The 17,057-nt window shown below is 36.3% G+C and overlaps 1 protein-coding gene across 1 annotated transcript in view; it reads left to right on the top strand.

Annotated features, from left to right (window-relative positions):
• The window catches only part of CNTLN (centlein), a 217,583-nt gene that overhangs the window by 22,048 nt on the left and 178,478 nt on the right, over positions 1–17,057 (top strand). Inside the window, exon 3 of the mRNA XM_019470756.1 lies at positions 9,756–9,840. Within this exon, the coding sequence (XP_019326301.1) occupies positions 9,756–9,840 (85 nt within the window). The remainder of the gene's footprint in view (positions 1–9,755; positions 9,841–17,057) is intronic.

Here is a 17,057-nt window from a genome sequence, read left to right on the forward strand (position 1 = left end):
CCTGGGCACACTGCCGGCTCATGTTCAGCCGGCTGTCAACCAGACCCCCCAGGTCCTTTTCTGTCAGGCAGCTTTCCAGCCACTCTTCCCTTCTTCATGTCTACGAATATTCTTATGCTTGGTAGTTATCCCTTGCTTTAAATGATTTTATACTTTATTTAGAACAGAAATTGGTAATTATGTGTGCATTATCCTGACTGATATAATGAACGTGGGGCTCTTAGATGCCACCTTGATGCCCACAAGCATGATAATGACCTGAATTTTTTTTACAATGGTAGGAAATATTTGTGAAACTCTTTTAAGGTAGTGTTCAGACTATCAGAAGACTTGCTACAGAAATCTGGTGTATAATAATACTCTATTATATATGAAGGTAAAGATATATTCTGTGTATGTGTTTTGTACTTTGTGTAGAGGCTGGTGATTGGTGCTCTTATGTGAAATTGTGACAACATACTTCTATTAAGGTGCTTGTCTAGTTTTTTATGTCCTCTCTTCTTTCAGAATAACACTAATGCTTTAGAACACCTCTCGTGAACTCGAGGCTATACATCTATATCATACCTCTCCCATGACTCTCAGAGTCATGGAATTAAGAAAGAAGAAATTGCTTCTGGAGCATCTTTTTAGGTGTTGTTATTACCCCAGAGAATCCTGGAATAGCCTTGGATAACACCCATTTAGTATATAGGAGTTTTATTAATCACGACTTTGAACTTTGGGGTTGCTTTGTTTGGATAGATGGAGCAATAGTGTGTATTTTTCTCTTTAATTGTTGTAGCTTCATCTCTTTTGCCTGAGAATGGTCTAATTGCTGCTTTGGCAATAATTTCTAGCCCAACTTTACCTGTGAATCTTCTGCACAACCAAATTACAGCCCCATATATTCTTTCGTAACTTTTCCAGCTATAACTTTCCATAATCTTTTCCTAAGTAGCTTCTGTTTCATGACTGTACCTCTTCACACTCTCATCCTTTCAGAAGAGATTTTGTCTTATTCCCTGCCTTATAGCAGTACGTTTTTTTTGGTTTTTTTTTTTTTAATATCGCTACAGTGTCAGTTTATCTCAGTTCCAGTACATTGATTAGATTTCCAGGGAATCTGCTACCTAGCACTGCTGCTGTCCAGAAAACTACAGGACAAGTGATTTGCTGGCTTTGTTAATCTAGGAAAAATAATGTGGATTTAAAGGGTAAAGAGATGGGATTACCAAGTAACAGTTATAAGCAAAATGATTCCTGAAGCATGTCACTCGGCAGATCTGTGCTGCTCACAGCCTATTTTTCTATATACTACACAGTTGTATCAAGAGCTGAAAATTGAAAACTTACACTGAAATCTGATAGAAAACAGCTTGAGTCTTCTTAGACTTTTTTCCTTTCTCATCTATATGAGGAACAAGATTGACCCAGTCCTATCCAAGTTGATAACGTTTTCCATCTTGCCTTGGCTTACTAGGAGATTTTGAGATAGATGGAAACAGAATGAAATGGATTTAAACCTTTTGTTGTTTCTGCTTGGAACTGTGTGACATGGATACCATCAATGTTTGCCTAGTTTCATTTTTTTCAGTGTATTCTTTCCACCAAAAATTCCATAACCGAGAAACTTTCAGTGCCCACCAAGTCTTTGTAATAGACTACCTGAGATGAGAAGCCAGCTACCTAATGGAAGCAGACAGAATCGAAGAAAGCAGTCATGTGTATCCTAGATCATATACATAATGAACTAAACAATATAGTCCACTGGATTCTGGTCTTTAAATTGACGAAAGCAACAGCCAGACTTTCTCCGGGAGATTACAGTGACAGGAGTAAAAAGGTGCAAGTGTGAAAGGACAAAATGTTCACTTACAACCTCGTACACCATGGATATGTGATGAAGAAAAAAGAAAAAAATATATTAGGAGAAATTAAGTGGGCAGTACTAGCCATACAGTCAGGTAATTTATATTTGTAGCATTAATTTATATTTGTAGCATTAGACAATTCCTTATAGTATCTTTTTCTCAAATAAACCAGGAAAATGTGAAAGGCATAATTTGAGGGTCATAGGGGGAAATTAATAGTAGGTTTCCGTTATTTGTCTGCGATTTTGAAGTACTTTCATGGTCCCAAAATAGAAGTTCGCCTGCCCTAAAATTGTAAAAATGTAGCTGGTACCTTTTTATGGCTGTGCTGTTGATTCCTGTAATACACCAATGATATTTTACTTTTCAGCAGTCTTTGCAGTTCTTGCTGGATAACTGTAACTATATTCCCATTTTAATATTCAGATATAAACAAAAAATTATCTTTACTGTGCAAATGAGAAATGCCTTTGGGATATGTAAAAGCCTCCGGGTATTTTCAAACAAGCCATTGTAAAAGTACTACTCATGTTAGTGTACTTTCCAGCTACTTTAAATACTATTGATCTCAGTATTATGTAAAGAGTATGCTATTTCTAGTTCACTGCCTTTTGAAACATTCTTTTTTTTTTTTTTTTTTATGATGATGAGTTGGAAAAAAAAAAGTGCTAGAAAGTACCTTTTACAGGTAAATGCATGTGTAAACTCAAATAGAGTTGCATTTCAGATGGGAGTATCAAAGGTTTTGAAATATTTTTGTAAACTTTGAGAGCTCTCCTTTAAGACTTTTGTCTTATAATACATGAAATCTTGACAGGTCAACTGACTCTAATTTTCCTCTAAGGCTTCTAGCTGACTCCTTTCTTCTGGAAGGGAGATGTAGCAGGATCCTTTAATGATCAAACTGTGGCAGTGATACAAGACTTGGTAGATGTAAATGGGGATTGTGTTACGCTAGATGGTACCCTTGCAGATAGTTACATTTGGCAAGCTTGCCTTACGTAGATGTTTTTCCACACCTAAATTCCAAGTGTGCTGTGTCTTGCAATCTTAACAAAGAGCAAGAATGGATTTATCATTTCGGGCCACTCTGAGAAACAGTGGCAACCTAAATGTTAGTGTCAGTGATTAAGAGAGAGTTTTGTTGTTGTTCTTGGGGAGTTACATCTGTCTAAAGGTGTACAAAAGGAAAACATGGCTGAAGAGCAAGCGATCAGAAATAACCAAAGAATTTTTGGAAAGGTAATCACAGGAACTTAACACTGTGGTTTGCTGCATCCTGTGAATAGCAAATTGTGGTAGATTCCTCACTGACTGATGATGTGCAGATGAACTAAAAATGACATGTACTTTTTATGTAAAAAGATAAGTGAATGTGCTGTACGAATGAGCAATATAGATTGCTGATGTTAATTGAAAAATAATTAAAAAAACCTGTATCTTCTATCTTTGAAGGGATGATAAATAGCTTGCAGAAGTTTTCTTAAACCACTTACTGTTTTACTCTTATGCAAATTAACAGGATACAGAATGACAGGAGAACAAGGAAGTAAACAAGATCCAACAAATTTTTAAAGGCTATTACTGTTTTGTCACTCTGAGTTTAAAATAAAGTGGACTCCCTAGTTATTATTGCTCAATAAAATGGACAGAATAATAGAGCGTAAGAGTACAACCTTTCTATCTAAGGTCAAATAATTGTGATTTTCTATAGTTGATGAAAGTTTAATATCCTGTTTCATTAAAAATTCTCAGAACATTGAACATAAGTCAACATTCCATGGAGAAGAAGGTATTATGCAGTTTGCATGTGTGCATATCTGCATATCGGAGCACAAAATATTGACATGATAATTGCAGTCAAGCCTGATTGAACAGTGGCCTCTGGGAATTCAGCTGGTGTTGTACCAACTGGATGGCTGCTCAGGACACAGTTTGAAATGCAAGGTGCAAGTTAGCACTTTATTCAGCACAGGCAGGCATCATTTAAAAATCCTTGGGGGAAACCCTGGTGATGTGCAGATGTTAAAGCAGTCTGTTCTGAAGTGCTGATATTTCGGACACTGTAAGAGGCTTGTGTATTTTAGATTAAAAATGTTTGCAAAATTATTAGGGAAAAATGTCACTATTTTCTTTACTACTCTAGTGTAAAAATATATTTAGTATTTTATGTACTTTGCTTAAAATAAGAGTCCTTAATAAATTCATCTAATGAATTAAATCAATCAAGTTAGAGATGCAAGAAAAATTACATTTCTGTAATGATGCTTTTCCATTTTGATACTCATCATGGAACACAGAACTGGCTCTATAAATAATTTACTAAGGAAATAATTTCATTTTACAATTTTTCTTTAATTAGATCTTAAATTATTTTTGTAAAGAAACAAAAATAGATGTACGCAATTTTGCTATAGAAAATAACTGCTGTCTTAGAACAAGTGCAAAATGTGTGGTATCAATTTAAATTCTTTTTTGCTCCATGCTATCTGAATCTTTTAAAAGTACTATTTTTAAGTATTAAAAGAAAAAAAATTATAATGTGCATCAATTATAATTCATCGTGAAGTATAAGGATATTCTAGAATCTGAGGTGAAAATAAACTATTAAATGAAAACTATTTAGCTCCATTTTTTTATCTTAATAGGTACACGGAAACACAGTAAGGTTTCTAGTTGGAAGATTAAGGCATAGGCTCTGCTTCTGCTAACCACTGACTGTGCAACTGCAGGGATGTGGCTGTACACAGTAAATTACAATATTGGTGCTGTATTTACAAAAACATTGACAGTGTGTGCTCTACAGCTTCACTTTGCACATGGGCAATTCATTATCTATTTAATACCAACATTGAGTGTATGCACGTGTGTAAGTCTGTCTGTAAAATAGCTGGAAGTTGGAAGACCAGGAGAGATGATAATCAAATTAAATGCTGTATCACACAAGCTGATATTTTGTAGCCTTTCTAGTTCTGCAGCCCTTTAGATTCAAAGAAATAGCTTCAAAGGTAACATTTCTAGAAGCAGTTTATTTTTAGTTATATAGGTATACTGTTAAAATACACCCTTTGTTCTTTTACCACACAGCCCAAAGTTTGCAGTGTAACCTTAACTTTCTTAGCTATTTGAGGCCAAATTTGTAGATGCTTTTTTTTTAAAAAAATCCTGCTGTTTTGTAAAACTGAAAGAACATATTCCATGAAACCTTGTAAACAGCAAATTCAATTTACTAGTTAAAATAATTTTCATTTATTTGATGTAAAAATGACATAATTATATACAACTCTGAATTACTTTCTGTTGACAAAAGGTTAATTGCTTAACTGATTAAGACCTGTGGCAGGATACAAGATGCTTCTTTTCCCAGACTGCTTTTGCTGAAGATTTTAGGAAGCATGGTGTTTTATAAACTTCAACAAACTTCTGTTTTTTTAAAATCTTAAGGTTTTTGTAGTGCATTTTCTGTTTTTGTACCTCATTCATAGTTAAATGTTTCCTCATAGTCTAATGTTTCATTTTTGACAAGCCATTAAAAATGTGCCAAACCTCAAAAATATTATCCTGTCCTGTTGTGTAAGGTCTAGCATAACACAGGGAAAAAAAAATCGAACACAGGAAAAATGTTAAGCTTAAGAGTATTTTCTCACTTTCTTCAGTTTTGCGGGAAACTGAATCTAGATAATCTTTGTAGCTAAATACATCTGTGTTAAACATTTAAAATAGGTAGTACACGTGGGAAAACTGATTGGAGCTTAAAACTTGTACAAATTGACAGCCTCTCTTCACTCCATTTTTCATCCTAAAGAAGTCTGCAAATATTCTTAGCTCACATCATTATTGCTCATCAGCGGTTCTAATTAGCTAAACAGGAGTTTGTCTCAGTCATTGATCATCATCAGCTTCTTGACAGTGCCTGAATTTTTTTTTTCCCCCATATTCCAGTGGACTTTTTTTAATATATTGTAAATACATAATGGCTCAATTAATTAAGTTGGTCAAAGATTTTTCTTCATATTTGCTACCTTTCTAAAAAAGAGGAGGGGATTGCTGCAAGTCTTAACAAGTCTCATTTCAAGGTGCAACAGCAGATCCAAATATGATGTGCAAGTTCCAGTCGTACTACCTTGAGTGTCTGTGGGGAACTGTCCTGTGACAAGCATTGGAAGTTGTCCTATGCCGCCAGGAGAAGCTGCTGATAAAGTTCCATATGAGGTTTCAATATATGCTTTAGGCTTCTGACAACATCCATTGTGTGCTTAAATTATGATAATTAGGATTTTTTCTTTAGCAATGGGTGGTCACTGGTGAAACTATTTTTGGGGGCATTACTACAGCCTGTGCTATCTTGAGAGTCTGTAAGAAAACCAAAAAACCGTGGAATTTACTTTAGACTTCCCCACTCATTATGATGACAATAGACCTGTATTTATGAACTTTGTTTCTTGGCAGCCTTGTTCGAAGGACTGTTTGACTGAGCATCGGATAAACAGGGAAAATACTACATTTAACTAGAAATGCACTTTGAACCATTGGCTAGTGTGTGCCTGTGTTACAGGCACATTTTTTGCTTTAACAAAGGTCTGTTTTTACTCTCCAATCCCGGACTTTATTCTTCAGACCTCCTTCGTGCAGTCTTCTCCTAAAGTCACAGGGCTCCATAAATTCTTGACTACCAATAATACACCAGAATTAGCTGTGCATGCTATTTTTCAGTTCTCCAGAGCAGTTTGTTCTTTTGCTTGATTCTTGGCTGGTTTATTCACTTCCTGTTCTCTCTTTAAAATAAAAAAACCCCAAAACCCCACAACTGTAGAGTTCTTTTGAGCCTTGCTTTGGGAAATCTACCTGACCCATCAGGTTTTCAGATCAATTAATCCATTAGAAAACAAGTTTAATAAATCTTCAAGTGATGATTGCATAGCTGAGTTAAGAGGCTAATTATCCAGTATTTGTATTTAATGGGGCCTCATTTTAAATAAGACTGACTTTGTGCGAGTTGATAGTGGTTAGAGGAGTTGGAAAGACAATGGCATATTGTGGATGGTAGATATAGAATGAGTAGTTAAAGCAATGGTTTAATTTAAGTAGAAATGTAAAATAAAAACAGCTGAATTAAAATAGAAAGGGAAATACATCACCGTGGGAACAAAGAATGGATAGGACGTGTCAGCCAGCGATTAAGGTCAGGATACTTTTGAGGGCTGGAGGCAATGCTATTCAGTGGTTCATGGGGTTTATGTGTGCGTGTAGTGCATTGTATGATTCTTTCTGTGTCTACGCGTTACTATTCTAAATACTTTGTAGTAAAGACCTGCTTTGCTTTTTGAATTCTGAGGCTCTTAAAATTTTGGATCAAGCAGTTATGCATGTGTCTAATCTTAAATTCTTAAGTTGTCTGGCTGTAATTAAGACCTGAGGAAATTTGGAGTGCTATAATACTTACAGTTTAGACATAGATTAATGTAGGTCCATCAGTTCCTCAGATAGATTATGGTGTAACGTGCTTATGGGAGAGAGATACCTTCTTCACAAAATATTTGCGTTTTATGTACTGCAACTATTATCTTTGAAAAGGGGTAATTGTTGATAGCCATTAAGGACCCCACAGCAAAGTAATTAAGTATGAAGAAGCATTGGTATTTTTGTACTGGAGCAGTTTTTGGTTCATTTAAGTTGTGGCATAATGTACAGTACCTATCATGAACAGTATACATGTTTCAGGAACATGCACAAACTTCTGTGATGAATATTATACAAATAATCTATTCACAGACATTTTTCCTTATTAACTCCTAATTTTTGAAGTTGTCCAATATCTTTTAGTACAAAGTTTTATAAGCTTATCAGAAAGTCTTTTACCATTTTCTTAAAACCTGACTGAGAATGATTTCTGTAAACTAGTTATGCATTATAAGCGGGGTGGGTCAGTTTCATTAACTGTCATGTGTTATCGAACCTGTTTGTTGTTTTCTCTCTTGTGCTCCCTTTTTTGTCCTTAGGGTTTTTTTCAAAGGATGTCACAGTGTAACCTTTGGAATACACCAGATAATTTCATATTTGTATGGATCTCTGTAATTGCAGTCTACTTAGTTCAGTTTCAGTAGATGTTCAAAGAGAAACTATGAAAAACTGGCTGTACTATGTACTTCACTGCTCATGTCTTCCTAGCAACCTATCACGACAATTCCTTGATGCTTCTGATTGCAGGTGATCAGATGCTTTGAGGTCAGGATCTGATGTGCATTTTTCTGTTAAGTTTCTGTCTCAGTTAAAATGTTAAATACCCCTTTCAGACATGAAATGTCTTTTGCAATACTTGATGAATATTCATGGTTTCACTTTTCTCTGCTCATTACAGCTCCTGAATTATTTTCTTTATGGAAGTAGACTTTTTTAATGGCATACAACTGCTTAAGATCCAGTATATTTTTGTTTCTCCTAGATAAATGTAATTTAAATACATATCTTTTCAGCTAGGTTTTTCTTAGTTTTCTTCCAGTGCTACAGCACATCAGTGCTGCTGTATTTGCAGTAGGAGAGTGCTACTTACAGTTATGATGCCTTGAGACCTCGGTTTCCAAAAAGCTTGCTTTTAAATTCCATACCATTTTTATTTAATTCTTTATTTACTCAAGATCAGACTAAATATTTTAGCAGTTATAGAATTTTATTTAAAAAAACATGGTATTGGATGGCCTGTGGGGACAGTCTAGTTTAGCCTTTAAAATCACTGATAACAGTAGAATTACGCAGTAATGCATAATAGTGGAGAAAAATAATTGCCCATATATCTACTATCCTTATTGGTCTCTGTTACAAAATGCTTTAGTAGATGAAGCCTTTTGTGCACAGCTGGATATTCTCATCCGCTTTTGATCAGATTTACAGACTCATGGATACCACTCTTCCATTCCCTTCCACCTCTGAAACATTCCTATTTTGGTAGAGCAGAAGTTGTGCAAGTAGGATTCTCTGGCTTCTAGCGGTGTCTTATAACCAGCCATAATGGAAGTTTAACTGTATTGTGAGAGCAGGAGTAATCTGAATGAGTTTCTGCTTCTCTGTCACCTGTGGTGCTGGGGATGCCTGAAATATTTGGCCATTTTTAGGGAATATATGTTTCTCAGACCTTTTGTCACAGATATATGCTGGAACTCTGTCTTGTGCTAAGGAATCTCTGTGTATCCCTACTATTGCAACATTTATTTTCTTTCTTTCTGCCTAAAACAGAAGCCAGTAAGGGCATCAACATTTAAAACTCAGTCAAGAAATAGGATAGCAATGAGATGAGGTGGTTTGTTAAACAAAGCATCAGCTGGTTTTCTACGAAATGTTGCAGAGATGATTATAGCCCTGCACTTATTAACCACATAGAGAGGCTCTGCTTGTCCCTATTATCCAAGCTTCTGAGCTGTCTTTTTTTTCCCTGATAAAAGTTACAGGTTCTATCCATGCGAAAAATAGTAAAATAGCTATCCATGATGTTCAAAAGTGTTGTTTCAGACATAGAAATGCCATGTAGTTGAGAGAAGGACTTCAGAAACCCAGGCAGCTTAGTGGCTTTACATTGCCAAGAAGGGAAAAAGCATTTTGCTCAGTCTGTGGACAAGTACACTTTCTGTATTTGGGAAAGAATGAGAAAGATAATTCCAGCTGCTTAAAAATGTATTTTAAGACCTCCTGCTTCTGTTTCTTTTTGAACAAAGTTATGTTAGCTGTTTACAGATGTAATTTGCTGTCACTTGCCATATGCTCCCTGATTAATTCTGCAAGGCCTGTCAGCTTCAGATAATTTAATTTTCTGTGCTTTAAAATGACATTCATTATCAGGACATGAAAAATTCAAATGATTAACTGCAAATTATGACTAATAAAGTGTCTGGTTTTTTTGTTTGTTTCCAGAGAAAAGCAGAAAACTGAAGTCAAGGACAGAAGGGTTTTAGAGATTTTGCAAGCCAAAGACAGCAAAATAGAAACCCTAGAACAGGTTCGTATTATGTTTAAATACAGCAGTTAAGAAAACTTCTATCATTGACATCAAATTTATATTTCCTAAGATGTGAAAATAGTTTGCTATTGTGTCTTAAGTTGTGTCTTAAGGTGAAAGTTGCAGGTGATTCAGAGATGATAACCTTCTGATAAAGTATTAATTAAAGTCTTCTGAGTTGTTAAAAAGTTGACCTTTCACCTAAAAAGTTCCTATGATTTTAGATGAAACTTTTTCTGAAAAAAAATTATCAACTCATTGCCTTATTTTGCCTAATGGATTGACCTAAACTTGGATTTTAATCTAGAAGAGTTCCAACTATGTTTAGGTTTGTAATGTGTCTGTGGTTTGGAAAGATTTGCCATCCTGACAAACAAAAATAAAACATTTCTAGAGTAATGAGGACTAAACATGTAGTATCCTAAAAGCAATACAGCTATGTATTTTAGTGTTACTAACCTATAACAATATTTATTAAGTTAACTGTTAGCATAAACTATAAAACAATACTGACAAATCCAGAATGTCATACATAAGTCTTATGTCGTGTATTCTCTATTGAACTGTTCACTCAAAACTGAGTACTGTATATTAGTAAAAAAAAATTAAATGAAAACCATGTATTGAGCCAAGCCATTGGTGAAATTGAGGAAATATGAGCTCATTTTCTAAAAATCAGAATTATTCTTTGAAAAGTAACTAAAGCTTATGAACCCTTCATAGAATTTGAAATATGATACTTATGAAATCCAACACTAACAAATACTAAATAAACACAAGAGAACAATAAACATAGCACCTTCTTTTTCTCCATAAATCTCAAATGACTACCTTCTCAAGACTGAGGAGAACAGAATGTGCTTTTCCATATTATGAGGAATGTTAATAAGAAAAAAGTCATAATCAGACCAAGTGTGATATGGAGGGAGAGAAAAAGAATTAGAATTACTTCACAGATAATAAAGCTGATAGCAAAAACACAGACAAAGGTCGAGGGTGTGCTTTCAGGTGTCGAAGTCCTGCAGTTCTTGGGGATAAAAGGCTGACTGATACATAGTTTTTCATAGAATCACAGAATAGTTGAGGTTGGAGGTCATCTGGTCCACCACCCCTGCTCAAGGAGGATCACTTAGAGCCAGTTGCCCAGGACCATGTCCAGACAGCTTCTGAATATCTCCAAGGATGGAGACTCCACAACCTGATCACTTAGGCCAGTTGCCCAGGACCATGTCCAGACAGCTTCTGAATATCTCCAAGGATGGAGACTCCACAACCTCCCTGGGTAACCTGTGCCAGTGCTCGGTCACCTTACAGTGAAAAAGTGCATCCTGATGTGTCCATTGCCTCTGGTCTTGTCTCTGGGCACCACTGAAGAGAGCCTGGCTCTGTCTTCTTTGCATCCTCCCTTCGGGTATCTATATACATTGATGAGATTCCCCCTGAGCCTTTTCTTCTCCTGGCTGAAGAGTCCCAGCTCTCTCAGCCTTTCCTTGTAGGAGAGATGCTCCAACATCTAAATCATCTACATGGCCCTTCACTGAACTCATTCCAGTAGGTCCATATCTCTCTTGTACTATGGAGCCCAGAACTGAACACAGTACTCCAGCTGTGGTCTCGCTAGTGCTGAGTAGAGAGGAAGGATCACCTCCCTTGACCTGCTGGCAATACTTTGCCTAATGCAGCCCAGGATACAATTTGCTGTCTTTGTCACAATGGTACTTTGCTGGCCCATGGTCAAGCTGTTTTCTACCAGGACCCCCACGTTCTTTTCTGCAAAGCTGCTTTCCAGCTGGGCAGCCCCCAGCATGTATTGGTGCATGGACCCCAGCATACAAGCTTGCATGGGGCTGTTCCTCCTCAGGTGCAGGACTTTTCGTTTCCCATTGTTGAATTTCATGAGGTTCTTTTCAGCCCATTTCTCCAGCCTGTCCAGCTGCTGAACGGCAGCACGATCCTCTGGAGTATTAGCCACTCCTCCCAGTTTTGTGTCATCAGCAAACTTGCTGAGTGCACTCTGCCCCACTATGCAGATCATTAGTGAATTTCCTCACATTTCTGATGGCCTTTATTAGGGTCTTGCTTGAATTGAGGTAAGTTGTGTAGCCAGTGGTGTAAACTGAGGTTTCCAGAGCTTACCTACTTCTGGTTTGTTCAAAATAAACTTGACACACCTGCTGCCTGATGAGAAACACCACTGAAATGAGGTTATTCATCCTTTTATTTTGTGTTACAGCACTGGCTGGAGTTTCGGTGTGTTGTCATGTCCTCATGGCTGTAGGTGTGATTTGTAATGTGGCGGGTGCACGCATGTACATAATTTTTATAAACCAGCCATGCATATTTATTCCTGCATTTCTACCCTATCCTTAGCTGAAAGAGAAAATACTTGTGTAAGAAGTTTATAAGAATTTGTATGCAGTAATGTGCTTTTAAGAAGGGCTGCCTGCTGTGGCAACTTCTGAACCTGTAGTGTGCATCTCCATGAGATTGCTGTCTGTGGTTTCAGATCGATTTCAGAAGCTGAAATTGAAATTGATCAGAAATCTGAAATTGATAGTGTGATGCAGTTACCATCTGGAAGTGGGGAGAGGCTGAAAATGTAGCTAGAATGAAGGAAAAGTGGCAGCTGGGAAAGGAGGACTTGGCAACAGGATGGGAGGAATTAACAGATGAGGAGGACAGAAGCTGCTTTTTTGATGATCGTCACAACTTTAATGCATGTTGTAATACAGCCATTTCAAATAGGTTCTCTTAGAGTATCATTGGCGGAGGAGGGCGGGGGGGGGGGGGGGGGGGGGGGCGCTTGTGAAGGGCACTGGATGGTGCCAATGGCTAGTGCTGTATATAAAAGCTGTATACAAAGGTGGTGTCATTCTGACCTTGCCTCATCCATTGGCTGGGATGCCACAGGATTGAAACAAGAGGGGGATAATTTTCTGAGTTTTTGCAGTGGTTTCTGTGGTTTGGTAATCAAAGACGGGAGCTGGCATAGAGAACAATGTAGTAAGAAGCATTCTCATTTATTTTGTTTTTCTGGATTTGTTCTTTCTTTGTTCATCTAAGGAGAAAGAGATATTATTTGTGTACTTAACATGCAGATAGGTTGCTTGTAAAACTGAGTTTTGACAGTAATGACAATGAATGTTCTTTTCTGTAAAGTATAGACAGCAAGACTTCAAGGCGCATTGCAGTCTACCACTCTATTATGTCTAGGAAGGTGAGATTATCCAGTCATCTCTTCTGTTGTTTTTCCCTCCCCTTCATGCATTATACAGAGATCAGTTGCAACAATATCATTTGTCATAGGGTATTTATTTACTAGGAATTTCTGAGTGGCCACCAAACAGCTGATTGTATGAGTCCATGCTGACTAAGGGAAAAAAGGCAAATCAATGATGTATCTCATAATTTGACATTTATGTAAGCTGATATTGCTGCCAGAAACAACAACAAAACCCTAGAAGGAGAACATGAGATAATCTTTCTTCTCTTGTATTCTGCTTAGACTTTGTCCTGACATGCTTAAGAGCTCTTTTAAAATTACTGTAAAGAAGAAAGCATATTCTCCACACCCTAGGTGAGATGCATGTAGTTATTTAATACTGAGAGCTAAATTAGCTTTATTTTTAAAGAGATATTTCAACTGTTTGAAGGGTTTCCATTTTAATGGATATTAATGAAAATCAACTAAAATAATTAATTTAGAAACTTATGACTGAGGAGTAATATGGTCTTTAATCACTTTTGTATAACCTAAATGGGGAAAAGAAGTGCTCAAATATTCATGAGAATGGAACTTGTGGCTTTAAGGGTAAAAATCAGTGTTAATCACAGTTTTGCAAAACTTCTGCTGTCTAATATCTTTGGAACAGAGTACATGCATTAAACTTCACATACTTTAGTATGACTTCAGTCTGTTGTGCACCTTTCCTAAATTACAATGGTGTGATCTTCAGTTTTAGATGAATGTATGAGACTTTTTTCGTGCCATGAGTTTATTGTATAATTGCATATTGTGTTAAACATTTTAAATATGAAATAAATGTGGAGCATTTCAAAATGTACCATTCCAAGGTTCAAATAAATATAGTATTTATTAAAGCACTTAAGTTTTTTTTGATCTATTATTGCACATAAATTCAGTACTAAATATGTTGTATTGCAGTTTTTCATTGTATTTTTCTGTGTTCCTTTTTTTTTAATTCTTGTCTTTTTAATTGCTTAATTGGTAACTTTTGGTCTTGATAGCCACAGCTGTGCTTCATCTGGCATATACATATTTATTCTAAATGCTGTGTGGTAAAAACCTTATTCCTTTGAGGTTGGTGGCTAGATTGCTATACTGATCTTATTACTGTCATTTTTGTTTTACACAGTGATTCAAAACTCTTTTCTCAGTAGTGATGTATCCTTGCCATATATACATAATTTCTCATGTGTTTCAAGGAAAAGAATTTCTAACTGCTGCCTTTAAGTGGATAACTCACTGTCCTAGAATTTTAATTATTCTTCTTCTGAAGGTTGACTGCTGCAGATATCTTTTTTCATTCTCCCTTTTCTTTGGAAACATTTCCTACCTGGTGTATTTGATTTATAATATCTGTGTATGTCTCAAATAGATCACTGGTCTTTTTTTTTGTCTTTTAAAATAAGGCGAGGTTTTTGGAAGAATGCATTAAATTTTGTGAATTTAAACAATTAGTTTAGGGGATAATGTGGTAACAGGAAACTCAGTCATCTGCCGTTCATGCAATAGATAAATTAAAATATCTTCACCTGTTTTCCTTAGAAGATGAAATTAAAGACGTGTAAAAGTAGCAATAAACCTTTTCTGTCTTCCATAACATTGTTAATTAATTAGGTTTCAATTTTGATCTGGAGGAACTAAAGCTAATCTTTTTGTCCTAGACCTTGTAACATTTCAAAACCTTATCAACTGATGATACTCCAGAGGGGTTAAAATAGTACTAGCTTGCCTCATTATCTGCACTTGAAAATCTTCAGCTTGCTGTGCAAATCTATATTAAAGCCCCTTTAATGGGTCCAATTGAAAGAAGCATAATTCTACCTTGAAGCATTAATTAACACTGATAAATTTTTCTTAACTTTTGTACCTTCACCTGATTGTATTTTTCTTTGTAATAAAATGCTGTTATTAAATTAAGTCAAATGTATACACACATTATTGCCAACTAAACACTTTATTTCCGGTAGCGTATAACCTTGATTATTCTTGTGTAACGAGGGACATGAGGATAATTTCAGTAATAGGGAGTTTGGATGAATGTGTCAGTAGTGATAAGATTATGTGAAGTTTATAAACTCTTTGCAAAAAAAGTTTCTCCAGTGAATGAGACTAATACATTTTGCAAGCGAAGAATATCTGAGGACACTGACAGGTTTGTTTTTTTCTTTAAAAACATCATTTTACTCAAGTTGTACCTTGGAAAAGGGATCAGCCTTAAGTGCTGAAACCTGTCTGTTTTATGTAGCCCCTTTGAACTGCATCAATGAATTATCATATGTCTTTGTGCCTTCCTGCTTGCCATCTTCTAGTTAGTTTTTTCATAAAATTAAGGGAAATAAATCTTGTTAAGGAGCTGACCTGAGTGAGAAAGATGGGGAGGAAAATGTATTTATTATTCAAATAGTTGAAAGTTGCTGATTATGGTTTACTGATAGAAGGCTACCTGAGGTAGGTGGTATTATGACTATGGCTAATACCTGTGGGCTTTTTTGTCTGAAGAAATTAATAAGCTGTAAATTACAGTGTACCTTTACAGCTCATTAGTACTTTTGTGTGAATTCCCAGTGGGAATGCTTTCTCTGCAAGTTGAAAATGTGTTTCTGTAAGGTAGCTTACTCCATTTTGAGGAAGGAGTTTTCCTAATTCATCTGCAAAAAAGCAGCTATATGGGGCGTTCATACAGGTGCGCTGTAAATCCATACTTCATCTTTGCATTAATTTGCCCGTGTAGCCAAGCCTGAAGTTGGCTAAAGCTTCTGGATCTTTATTACTCAGCCTTCATGTTCTCAGTGGTGTTTCTACAAAGATAGCCTGAAATGATAGGTACACTTGGATTAGACACGAAAAAGTACACTAAGTAAAGAAGTGTGATGTTTCTTGTCCTCTGTCCATTCCACTGGTTTGAAATGCTTGATTCTCATTTTAGCAGAGCTCAATATTCCAGCTTGGAAAGAAAGGGGAGGTCATCTTTGTGATCTGATTCATCTCTGGGGAGCTGGGGTCTAGTTTGGGAAATGTCTTGTTCAATCCAGGTAACAATAGTTATTATGTAGCCAATTAGGGTTACAATAGGATAGCCTTTTTTCTTGAAACAAAAATGGTTTCTAAAGCCATTGGAAACTGTTTATACTGTAGAAAAGATTAACTTCTTAACTGTGTTCTGTACATTATCTGGTTGCTGTAGTGACACAATTTTTATTTTAATTGTCAGTATAGTTTTAAGAGGGTGAAGCTGGATTTTATTCCCCCTTTAAGGACGTTGTTGATGAGGAAACTTTTCTCATATCATGGATTCTTACTTGAATACAGGCAGATTTCCTCAAGTTCAAGAAAATCATTGTTCCTTAAGGACCAGGTAGCAGAAAGAAGCATGCAGTGCCCTTTGAGATATGAATCTGCTGACCACACTGAGGAAGGAGCTTGTCAGAAAAGTTGAACATAGCAACAGCTGTTCTTTATTTACCATACCTGATCTGGCAGCATTGATGTATGTGAGTGTAATGAAATACTGCTGTGTCAGGAGTAGATGCTAGTAGGTATCGTTTTCTGCAGATCTCACATAGTCATGCACACTTCCAGAACAGAGGCTAAATCACTCTGAGGAACTTGTATAGGCCTTGCTGAGGAGGAGAATAACAAACAACCCAGTTCCATCAAGATGATGCTCTTCAATGAAGAGAAGAGAAAAGCTCATTTTAGCAGATTGTTGGTTTTGATTTGGAATTAGTAGAGAGAATAGTGGGTAAGAAGACAGTTTGGATTTTCTGCTGCCTGACCTAGAGGGCTGAGCTGCTGCTTTCCATAGTTTCAAAATATAGAATCATAGAATCATTAAGGTTGGAAAAGACCTCTAAGATCATTGAATCCAACCATCGACCCAACACCACCATGCCCACTAAACCATGTCCCTAAGCGCCTCATCTACTCGTCTTTTAAATACTTCCAGGGATGGGGACTCCACCACTTCCCT

Source organism: Aptenodytes forsteri, unplaced genomic scaffold, assembly GCF_000699145.1.
Source record: "Aptenodytes forsteri isolate BGI_AS27 unplaced genomic scaffold, ASM69914v1 Scaffold46, whole genome shotgun sequence".
In the NCBI taxonomy this organism is placed as follows: Eukaryota; Metazoa; Chordata; class Aves; order Sphenisciformes; family Spheniscidae; genus Aptenodytes; species Aptenodytes forsteri.